The 12,133-nt window shown below is 39.4% G+C and overlaps 1 protein-coding gene across 6 annotated transcripts in view; it reads left to right on the forward strand.

Moving 5' to 3' along the window:
* Positions 1–12,133, forward strand: part of SLC5A11 (solute carrier family 5 member 11) — a 43,012-nt gene that overhangs the window by 16,887 nt on the left and 13,992 nt on the right. For all 6 annotated transcript variants that reach the window (XM_004442682.3, XM_087449203.1, XM_087449204.1 and 3 more), the window contains one exon: positions 7,132–7,337. In XM_004442682.3, the coding sequence (XP_004442739.1) occupies positions 7,132–7,337 (206 nt within the window). The remainder of the gene's footprint in view (positions 1–7,131; positions 7,338–12,133) is intronic.

The following is a 12,133-nucleotide window of genomic DNA, read 5'->3' on the forward strand; positions in this document are numbered from 1 at the left end:
AGAAAAAGAGCATTAGTGGTGAAATCTGAACAGACCATAATATAGTTAATAGTAATATACCAGTTTGTGTTTCTTAGTTTTGATAACAGTGCTGTGGTTACGTAAGACAATAACATTAGGTGAAGGGTGTGTGGGAACTCCCTGTACTATTTTTACAACTCTTCTGTATATATAAAATGATCTCAAAATAAAAAGTTAAAAGAATTAATAATTATTAAAACATGTACGATCCAGATGTACTTTCTCATTTAATGCTCATAACAACCCCATGATATTGGTATTATTGTCACCTTCTTTTTTGGATGAGAAAAATTAGGCACCAATTGTTAAACAATTTACCCAAAGTCACAAAGCTAGGGTTCAACGCCAGGTGGACTGACTTCAGACCTCATACCCTTAACCATACTGCCTGGTAATAACAGTGGGGAGATAACCTGGTAATAACCTTTGCAGGAAGAGTCTAGAAGCAGGCATCAAAGAGTATAGGGAAGAATTTTACCTTAACATTGTGCGTTTCTGCACAGTTTGAATTTTGTTTTTGTGTTACTTTTATCTTTCAAACAAAAATTTAGGGGCCAGCCCCGTGGCTTAGCGGGTAAGTGTGCGTGCCCGGGTTTGGATCCCAGGCGCGCACCGATGCACCGCTTGTCCAGCTATGCTGAGGCTGCGTCCCACATACAGCAACTAGAAGGATGTGCAGCTATAACATACAACTATCTACTGGGGCTTTGGGGAGAAAAAGAGAAAAAAAGGAGGAGGATTGGCAATAGATGTTAGCTCTCAGGGCCGGTCTTCCTCAGCAAAAAGAGGAGGATTGGCATGGACATTAGCTGAGGGCTGATCTTCCTCATGAAAAAAAAAAAAAAGAAAAAAGAAACATTTAAAGAAATAATCATGGAATAATAAATTAGTTTCACAACACAAACAGCAACCAAAATTGCTTTTAATTAACTTTAACAAGACAAGTTTTGGACCCTTATGAAGAAGAAAAACTTCACTGGTATTTATAAAGAGGAAAAACAAATGAGTAATAAATATATGAAGGACACATGTCCAGCCTGACTAGATAAATGTTTGGTTGGTCACTATTGTAAATAGCAAAACTTTGAACCTCCTAGTGCTGCACAGGTGACTCATAACACTTTCAGAGGCAAGAGATATCAAAACATAGATCTTCATATGGTCTGTTATTCTTAGCCAAACCTCTAGATCTTTCTCCATAAAAGTATGGGGGCTCACTGGGCAAGTTCCATTATTTAACTTCTTGCAATCAGTCAGGAGAGAGATTACAGATCAACCCTCAATAATCTTCATCAATCTGCTGTATCTAGTAGACTTTCTCCCCAGGTATCTGCAGGTTTTCACATGTTGAAAATTAATTAACCATATATGTGTAGATTTATTTCTGTGCTCTCAATTCTGTTCCATTGATCTATGTGTCTGTTTTTATGCCAATACCATACTGTTTTGATGACTATAGCTTTGTAATATAGTGTGAAATCAGGAAGTGTGATGCCTCCAGCTTCGTTCTTCTTTCTCAATATTGCTGTGGCTACTTGGGATCTTTCATGGTTCCATATGAATTTTAGGATTGTTTTTTCTATTTCTGTGAAAAATGCCATTGGAATTTTGATAGGGATTGCATTAAATCTGTAGATCACATTGGGCAGTATGGACATTTTAACAATATTGATTCTTCCAGTGCATGAACATGGAATATCTGTTCATTTATTTGTGTCTTCTTCAATTTCTTTCATCAATGTTTTATAGTTTACAGTGTACAGATCTTTCACCTCCTTGGTTAAATTTATTCCTAAGCATTTTATTCTTTTTGATGCAATTGTAAATGGGATAGTTTTCTTAATTTCTCTTTCCAATAGTTTGTTGTTAGTAGATAGAAACACAACTGATTTCTGTATATTGATTTTGTATCCTGCAACTTTACTGAATTTATTAGTTTTAATAGTTTTGGGTGGAGTCTTCAGGGTTTTCTATCTGGAATCTCATGTCATCAGCAAACAGAAACAATTAATTTTCAAATATTTGGAGATTTTTCAGATAATTTCTGTTATTGATTTTTAGTTGAATTCCTTTACAGTCATAGAATATATTTTGTATGATTTTGTTTCTTATGAATTTGTTGAGGTTTGTTTTATGGCCCCAAGTAGTGCCTATCTTGATGAATATTCCATGTATACTTGAGAAGAATATGTATTCTTCTGTTCTTGGGTGTAGCATTTTATTAATATCAATTAGGTCAAATTGGTTGACGGTGTTGTTCAATTCTTCTTTATCTTTAATAATTTTTTTCATCTATTTTTTCTATCAATTACTAAAAAAGGGTGTTGAAGTCTCCAACTATAGTTATTGATTTGTCCAGTTCTCTTTTTAGTTGTATTAGTTTTTGCATCACATATTTTTAAGCTCTGTTGTTAGGTAAATATACATTTAGGATTGTTATATGTTCTTGGTAGACTGACTCCTTTATCACTATGATGTCCCTCTTTATCCCTGGTAGTATTCTTTGTTCTATAGTCTACTTGGTCTGATATTAATATAGCCTCTCTAGCTTTCTCTTGATTAGTGTTTGAATGGTATATATTTTTCCGTCATTTTACTTTTAACCTATCCATGTCTTTATATTTGAAGTAGGTTTCTTGTAGACACCATATAGTTGAGTCTTGCTTTTTTAATGTAATCTGACAATCTCTATCTTTTAATTTGTGTCTTTAGATCAATTACATTTATGAATTATTGATAGAGTTGGATTAAAATCTACTGTCTTGTCAGTTGTTGTCTATTTGTTCCATTTGTCTTCTGGTTCCATTTTTCTTCTTTTAAAAATTATCTTAGTGCTGGCCCTAGGGTTTGCAATATTCATCTCAGTCTACCTTCAAATAATATATACTGCTTCATTTATAATTTAAGAACATTACAATATTAGGTTCCAATATAACTCCCATATCCTCCCTCCTGTCTTTTGTGCTATGGCTCCCATACATTTAGATATGCTATGAACCACAATCCACTGCTACAAGTTTTGCTTTAGACACTCTATTATCTTTTAGAGTGATTAAAATGAAGAAAAGGTCTTTTATATTAACCTTCACTTAACTATTTCTGAATATCTTCATTCTTTATTTCTTGTAGTATAGGTCTTCTGGTAATGAATTCTCTCAATTTTTGTTTTTCTGAAAATATCTCTATTTCTCATTCATTTTTGAAAAATACTTTGGGTATAATATTCTAGGTTGTTATTTTTATTTTCTAGCACTTTAAAGACGTCACTCTATCGTCTTCTGCCTTGCATAATTTTTGAGAAGTCTGCTGTAATTCTTACCTTTGTTCCTTTCTATGTAATCTGGGTTCCTCTCTGCTCTCTTTGTCTGCCTTCAAGATATTTTCTTTATTTTTGATTTTCAGCAGTTTTAATATGATATATCTAGACAAGAATATATTTATCTTGCTTGGGATTCTCTAAGATTTTTGGATTGTGGTTTAATTCCATTAATTTTGGATAATTAGGGGCCATCAAATAGGAAAGACTCAAACATGAAGAAGAAATACAAAAATTGAAACAGATATTCGTGTCTTATCCACATATAAAATGTGGATATATGTGTGTGTATGTTTCTTTCTTAAAAGGGAATAAAAATTATAACCAAAATGAGAGAATAAAATAGAATGCAAAGTAAGAGTAAGCATATCAGTTATTACAAGACAAAAAAATGAGATAAAATTCAAGGCTTCTATTAGCAACTGTCAATCTGTGTGGTGGGTATATGGCTACTTGTGTTGTTATTCTTTCACTCAGCAACATATTGTTTACTTACTCAACAAAACTCAAAGACTATAGTTTGGGTTAAAAATTCAACTTTATATAATTTGCAAGCGGTACACATAAAACAAAGTATAACATAAGGCAAAAAAGCATTAAACAGAGGGAGAAGTCATTTTATATTGAAAAATAGCAAATTAAAAATGAAGATATAATCTTTGTGTATTAAATAACATTGCAGCAAGATACACAAAGCAAATTTTGCTAGAAACAGGAGAAGTTGACAGAAACCAAAATAGTACCAAAAGACTTTTAAGACTTGACAGAACAAGACGCCAAAATATTAATAAAGATTTAGAAGTTATAAATTATATAAATGAATAAGCATTCTCGTAATTGTGAATATATCTTTTTTCCAGCATCATAGAACCATCTACAAAAATTAATCATTGAAAAAATAACGAAATTTTGCAAAAATACCCATGCAAACATTGTTCAGATTACACTATTTTACCCACGTAAAGCGAAAAAATTAAACTCGTTAGGAAAAGTGTAAATGTTAAAAAATCTAATTACTTAGAAATTTAAAAGCAGTCTCCTAAATAGTGTTTGAGTCAAAGAGGGAATAAAAACTGCAATTATAGACTATTTAGAAATAATGATGAGAACATTACATTTCACAGTTAATAATGAAGTCAAAAGCTGTACTTCTAGAAAAGCATTCATATCCATGAATATGGAAGCCCAGTTTAGTGAATTAGAAAAGAGAAAAACTACAGAGTGAATTACTGCAATATCTATTTCTTTGAAAAGAATCATAAAATACAGTGGCAAATCAAATCAAGGAAAAGGAGAAAAACAAGGCCATATAATTAGGAAATCAGAATAGAAACTAAATGCACAGAGAAAAAAATTTTAGATTATAAGAATATAATATACAAAGCTTTAGACTAGTAAATATGAAAACTCACTTGAAATCCATGTTTTTCTAGGAAAATCTAAATTACTAAATTTTACTCAAGAGAAAGTAGGAAACCTTAACAGTCCAATGTTAAAGAAGAAGTTAGAACATTTGTTTAAAAACACCGTTAAAAGGGGGCACCAGATGGGGCTGGCCCCATGGCATAGCGGTTAACTTCACGTGCCCTGCTTCGGCAGCCCAGGGTTCGCGGTTTGGATCCCGGGCCATGCTGTGGCGACGTCCCATATAAAGTAGAGGAAGATGGGCATGGATGTTAGCCCAGGGCCAATCTTCCTCAGCAAAAAGAGGAGGATTGGCAACAGCTGTTAGCTCAGGGCTGATCTTCCTCAAAAAAAAGAAGGGGGGGGGGATGGTGCACCAGGAAACGGTAGAATCAATCCTATTAGAATCAGAAAAAGGGTGCTATCTAATTATTTATGCAATAAAAAATACAACCCATAATATATACATATTGAAAAGAAAGAGATAAAAATATTATTTGCAGATGACATGACTCGCTTCCTAGGAAAAACATGAGAAACTGTCCTAAAAAGGAGTTTAGTAAAGTGGCTGAAATCAAGATTAATATTCAAAATCACTTGCTTTCCTTTATACCAAGAGGACTCTGAATTTCATGTGTTATCATGATGTCTCCTACATGGGTGCTACTCAGAGTGTGGGCCATGGACCAGCAGCGTCAGCATCACCTGGGAGCTCATCGGAAAGGCAGACTCTCGGACCCCACTGCAGACCTGCTGAATCGGAATCTGTGTTTTAATGATTCCCAGGTGGTTCATGTGCACATTCAAGTTCACGACGCTCTGCCTACCTCATTTTCACCCATACTGGGGCAATTCTATTCTCAGCTTTTCTACCTGCTATTATCTATATGCTGAATGAAGAGCACCTGATTTATACACACGGATGGGTGGGTCCAATTATTGATAAAAACATTACCCCCCCTCCACCACCACTACCACAAAATAATTTTTCAGGGAAATAAAACGTGACAAAATTTATCATCACAATAATTTTTTCCCTCAGTAGCCATTGTTCACCACAATCTTGAGCAAAGATGAGCCAGGCTGCAAGTTACACACCATTCCTACCCAACTGGTAACACCAACTTCCATACTCAAAAAGCCTTCCAGAATGTAATCCAGTGAGAGCAAGGCTATTTTAGGGATCACCCTGAATCTTTCCAATTAATGAAAAGAAGCAAATTATCTGCAAACTACAGTACTTCATTATTTTTTAGCATAGCTCACGTTTTGTGCCAGAGGCTGTGCGTTTTATGTACATTATCTCACCCAGTCCTTGCTCCAGCCCTACAAGGCTGGTGCTACATCATCCCTGCTTGCAGATGAGGAAATCAGATCTCGAAAGGGGAAGTGACTTGCTCAAGGCCTTAAAGTACTTGGACCACTCTTGCGATACCGTGAATTGAGAGCAGCTGAGAAGTTCAGAGGTGAAAGAATGCCTCCCTAAGGCAGGGTTTCTTAACCTGAGGTCCATGGACAGAATTCAGGGGGTTTGTGAACTTGGATGGAAAAAAAAATTCATCTCTATTTTCGTAAATCTATAACAAATTTAGCATTTTTCCATTATAAATGTAGGCAACAAACCACAGGAATATTAGCGATACCTGTGACTTTGATACCAAAAGATACCCCACATGTTTTTATCTAGATGTTTTTACAGCTGTTGCTGATGTGGTGAACTACTGTTTGTGCTCATGACTACTTTGAGACTAAATTGTTATTAGACTCACTACTAGGTCTTACTATTTAATGGAGCAAATAAATAACCATGTCACAGTTTTTGTTTTGATGATGACTTCAATATATTTGGTTTCCTTTACAATTCTCTGTATTTTGTATTGTGCATTTAGAAATATTCTGAGAAGCAATCCATAGTCACTACCAAAGGCATAAAAAAAAAAGAGGTTAAGAACCTTTAAGGTGGGCCAGCCCCGTGGCTTAGAAGTTAAGTGCGTGTGCTCCGCTACTGGCGGCCCGGTTCCGATTCCGGGCGCGCACCGTCGCACCACTTCTCCAGCCATGCTGAGGCCGCGTCCCACATACAGCAACTAGAAGGATGTGCAACTATGACATACAACTATCTACTGGGGCTTTGGGGGAAAAAAAGGAAGAGGATTGGCAAGGGATGTTAGCTCAGAGCTGGTCTTCCTCAGCAAAAAGAGGAGGATTAGCATGGATGTTAGCTCAGGGCTGATCTTCCTCACAAAAAAAAAAAAAGAACCTTTAAGGCGACTAACCTTCTTTGGTAGCTGTGCTCTAAGTGGGACTTTGCCGAGCTCCCACAATCCCCTTATCACTTGCTGTGGATTGGTCTGAGTTCCTGGCAAATTTGGGCTTCCTCTGAATTCTAGGTTTTGCTGCAGTCGGCGGGATGGAAGGTCTGAAGGAGAAGTACTTCTTGGCCCTCGCTAGCAACCGGAGTGGGAACGGCAGCTGCGGGCTGCCCCGAGAAGATGCCTTCCATATTTTCCGAGACCCGCTGACGTCTGATCTCCCGTGGCCTGGGATCCTATTTGGAATGTCCATCCCGTCCCTCTGGTACTGGTGCACGGATCAGGTATAGGGCAGCTGGCCGAGTGAGTGCCCTCCAGGACACTTCTTTCGTTGGGGTGGCCAGGGCCTGGTGTTTTTCCCCTCCATCTGTTCTCATTTGCACTTCTCATCCTCCTTGACTCCTGCCTTTCTACTGCTCTACATGTTCTCTTACTTCTTGCTCTTGTTCATGTAATGGCGAATCCAAAGCTGCTGATATTTGCAAAGGGGAAAGCTTAATACGTCCTGCTGGATATCTGGCAAGATCCAGTAAGCAAAAGAGATGATACACTTTAAATGGAGGTTAAAACTGACATTGGATATCATTTGCTCAACAAATACTCACTGGGTGTCCTTTCTGTACCAGCCACATGGAAATCTTGAGTAAACTCATCAGAGAAGGTTCTCGGAAGCTTCCAGTGGGGGTAGATAGAGACAATAAATAAGTAAAGCATGCAGAATGTTAAAAGGTGATAAATGTCATTAAAAAAAAGAGTGGGGACCAGCCCCGTGGCATAGTGGTTAAGTTCACACATTCCACTTTGGCGGCCTGGGGTTCGCGGATTTGGATCCCAGGCGTGAACCTACACACTCCTCATCAAACCATGCTGTGGTGGCGTCCTGCATAAAAATAGAGGAAGGTTGGCACAGATGTTAGCTCAGGGCCAACCTTCCTCACCTAAAAAAAAGAGAGTGGGGAAAAGGGGAGAGTGTGAGAGTACAATTTAAAACAGGGTGGTGAGGGGAGGTGTGATTGGGAAGTGACCTTTGAGCGCAGGCAGACAGCACAGCCAGGGCACAGGCCTTAAGGCACATACATAACTGGTGTGAAAAAAAAACCTAGAGAAGCAAAGGGCATAACAGTGTGTATAATAAGCCTTTTTGTGTTAAAAGGTGGGGAGAATAGATTCAATATTTGCCTTTGCTTGTATATGCATAAAGAAACTCTGGATAGATGGATATACAACCAAGAGCAGATACCTGTGGGCAGGCAGATGGGGCAGATGCAGGATGGACAGGAACCATTTCACTGCACATCTGTTTATACTTTCTCAGGTTTCAAACCAAGTGAACATATCACCAGTTAAATTGTTTTTTCTGTTATGTTAAAGATCAGAGATCTGCATACCACCTTGGAAGCTATATTGCAGAGTCAGGGCTGGTGAGAGTTTAACTAATGTCATGATCACGGAGTCAGACAATTGAATTGACACAGGAGATGCTGCAGGGAATGAAGCCCAGGTCCCCCCACGGGCCAGATCTGAGTGAAGGGCTAGAAAACAAGGCAGTGATGGGTACGATACACATAAACTGCCCCTTTAAGAGAGAGAGCCCCTTCTCCTTAGTGAATCTCAGGTAGGAGAGACCTTGGGAGACCGTACAGATGTAGGCTAACAGCATGGCCTTTAAACTTAACAGGCCTGGAATCAAGTTCAGGTGGCATAACCTGAGACACTAAGAGCTCTGATCCTCTGTTTCTTCATCTGTTAAATGGGGTTACTAGTAGTTTTAAAAGAGGGAAGCGTGAGGAATTTGGTCATAGTCCTTTTGTTGCAGGGACGTTTAATAAACAAACTATTAAAAACATTCACATTTTTGCTGTGGTTTATGTTACTGCTCTTGACACAGCTCACCAGCTTATATTTATTAATTTTTATAAATATTTACTTGAGATTCCTTGAACCCTTATTAGCTGGGATTCCAGTGTGTACCCCTTGAAGTTCCCCTCCAACTCACCCTGTATTGTGCAAGAGCCTGGGGACTTAGTCCAAGAGGATTTATCTCCTTCCAAATGCCAGGCAGGACAAGAGGGCCAAGAAACCCAAGCTCTCCTAGAACCCCATGACTTAGGTCTTGACCACACGGTGTTGCTGCTGAGCTGGATTCTGTAGGGTCCAAAGTCTGTGTATGCTCACTCTGCTGGTGCTGTCCTGGGAAGCACACATCTTTGCCAGCACTATATCTAGGGTCATTTTTGAACAGAAGAAAGGCAGGGCAACATTCATTGTTCCTTGATTGAGAGCATGTTCCAGATCTTCCTGGGCAGAGACGGAGAAGTAAATAACAATTGATAACAGTAATGACAGTTAAACATTTAGTGATGCTGTACCATCTGCTAGTCACTGATCTAACCATTTTGGATGTATTAACTCAATTCATTTTCATAACATTCCTATGAGCTGTGTTCCACTACTTGGGCCTGGGGGTTTTCATACAGGGTGACACCCTCCTCCCAGAGCTTATGAGTTTTTGAGCAGCACAACTCTCCTAAAACTTACTCAGCTGCCTCTTAAACTTATATCCTGGGAATAAAAGCCAGGATTCTTCTTAGTCACAGCTCTGGATCTTCAGTAGAAAGGGCTTTAAATTCTTTCTTCTCTGCCTCCAGATGGACCGGCTAGGACTGAAGCTTGCAAGCCTCTTTCGGCACCTTGATAAAGCAATAAGAAGTGTTCTATAGGCTCTGATAGACTTGCATTTTATTACCACATTCTCAAGTGTTCTAAGAAGCCTCCATAGGTATATGTTTGGAGTTCTGAGAAGTGACAGGTAACAGGTAAACTAGCTTCTAAACAAGGACAGCTAACACCCCAGCTCTGGATTGAGGCTCCTCACTGTTCCCCACCTCTCCTCAAATAAGCCAATTCCACATTTTAGAGCCTTTCACTTGCAGCATCCCAGCAAATATAATTTGTGCATGTAAGGGCACACTGGTTGCAAGTGACAGAAAAAAATCAAACTTAAACTAGCTTAGGAAAAGGTTAGGGGATTTATTAGTTTATGGAATACAACCTGCAGGAAGTTGAACTAGCCTTCAGAAACTGCTGGAACTTATCCTGGTTTCCCTCTCCATCATCTTTCTTTCTCACCTATTGACTTCATTGTCTCCCACTGCAGACAACTGGAAAAAGGCTGACAACTCTCTAAGTCCCAAATCCAAAAATCAGGGAAGGGCTCTGATTGGCTTAGCTTGGGTCAAGAGCCTACACCTGGATCAGGCAACTGTGCCCAAGATGATAGGGTAGCCATGTGGAGAGGGGTTTTCAAAAGAAGGGGTTCAAAAAAAGAGTGAGTTTCAAAAGAAGGGGTAGGATACTATAGGAAGACTACTGCATGGATGTCCACTATAAAAAAAATGGAAAGAATTCCAACTTGGCCCTGTTCGTCATAGCATCACAATGGTAGTGATACAACATTTTACTCCTACTTGTCCATAGATCCCTGAACCAGCTCATAAAGACTCTGGTAGCTCACCAAGGCCTCTGTAACTTTTCCAGATGCTTTAAGACCCAAAGCCTAAGAAAACAGTAGAGAGAGTTCTGGGCTCATGTAGATTCAATCTGAAGGCTGGAGGAGGATTTGTGGGAACCAATCTCCCAATCAGAAAACACTCTGGAACAAGTCATTCCCTTTGAATGGGTAAATCTTGACAAGACCTAGACACATCCCACTTAAGATAGTTCTTGAGGAGAGGGTCAGGATAGGACCTAGGCATACCATATGCGATAACTACAAGCCCACACACTCCAGTCCTGATGGTAGCAACATCTCAGACCCTCTCTCTGTCTCTCTCTCTTAACTCATCACTCCTACCAAAGACTTGATTATTTGCATTTCTCTACTATTCTTCCTGCTCTTGCTTTCTCTCCTTGGTACTTCTAAGACAAGTGACCCATCCACCACCAAAAAAAAACATTCGTAAAAGCCAGCCATGGACAATTACACCTGATCAGGTATTTCCACCAAGACCACCTTCCTGCTTCCTTTATTGGCCCCATATTAGCTGTTTCATGTTTCTGAACTTCTTTCTCTGGTTTCATCCAACAATAGCAATGACAATAATCATCACTGTTCTCTCTGCTTAAGAACTGCTAGGCACCTCAAAACAAGCACTGTCATTATCCCCATTTTCCAGATGAGAAGACTGAGGCCTGAAGAGGTTAAGAAACTTGTTCAAGCTCACAAAGAGCTGGTGGAGTGGGCATTCACACCTAAGTCTCTTTGCACTTTTAACCATTCTATTTATTTGCTCCAACTTACCAGTTGGGTGCTCCCTTGATTCTGGGGTCTATCCAGAACTTTGTGTGACAGAGAACACCCCCCCGCCCCCGCCAGCTGAATAGTTGTGCAGAGCCCACTGCCTGGTCATCAAGCTCCACCACCATGAACTCTCCCTGACAGTTCTCCCACTTCCTCCCCCACCTCAGTGAAGGGAAAATTTGTACATGATTGTTCTAGGAATAGCAAATGAAGATATGGTGGGTGATGATAGATGCCATGATGGATGAAGATACAGCTTATTAATGCCCCCTCCTCCCCACATATTTTTTTCTTTTCTTTTCTTTTTTTGCAGGGAAAGATTCGCCCTGAGCTAACATTGTTGCCAATCTTCCTTTTTTTCTTTTTTCCCCTTCCCAAACCCCCAGTGCATGGTTGTATTTTCTAGTTGTAAATCCTTCTAGTTCTTCTATGTGAGCTGCCACCACAGGATGGCAGCTGACAGGTGGGTGGTGTGGTTCCACAACTGGGAAATGAACCCAGGCTGTGAAGCGGTGAGAGCGCCAAACTTTAACCACTAGGCCATCAGGGCTGGCTTCCACCTCCTCACATATTTATATTACATTTTCATTCCCCTTAGTTCACTTTTCTTTCCAACTGAGATGTTACTTATAAAGTGTCACTCAACTACTACCCTTTGAGGGTCTGACAGTTACAGAAAACAGACCTGTCTGTCTGGGTGACCAGCTTGTGACCAGGGCTCTTTCGAGTTCTGACCGGCTGACTGGGTTGTGTCCAGTGGGCACAGGTACCTGTCCTTGA

Source organism: Ceratotherium simum, chromosome 26, assembly GCF_057802395.1.
Source record: "Ceratotherium simum simum isolate JZ-2026a chromosome 26, ASM5780239v1, whole genome shotgun sequence".
Classification (NCBI taxonomy): Eukaryota; Metazoa; Chordata; class Mammalia; order Perissodactyla; family Rhinocerotidae; genus Ceratotherium; species Ceratotherium simum.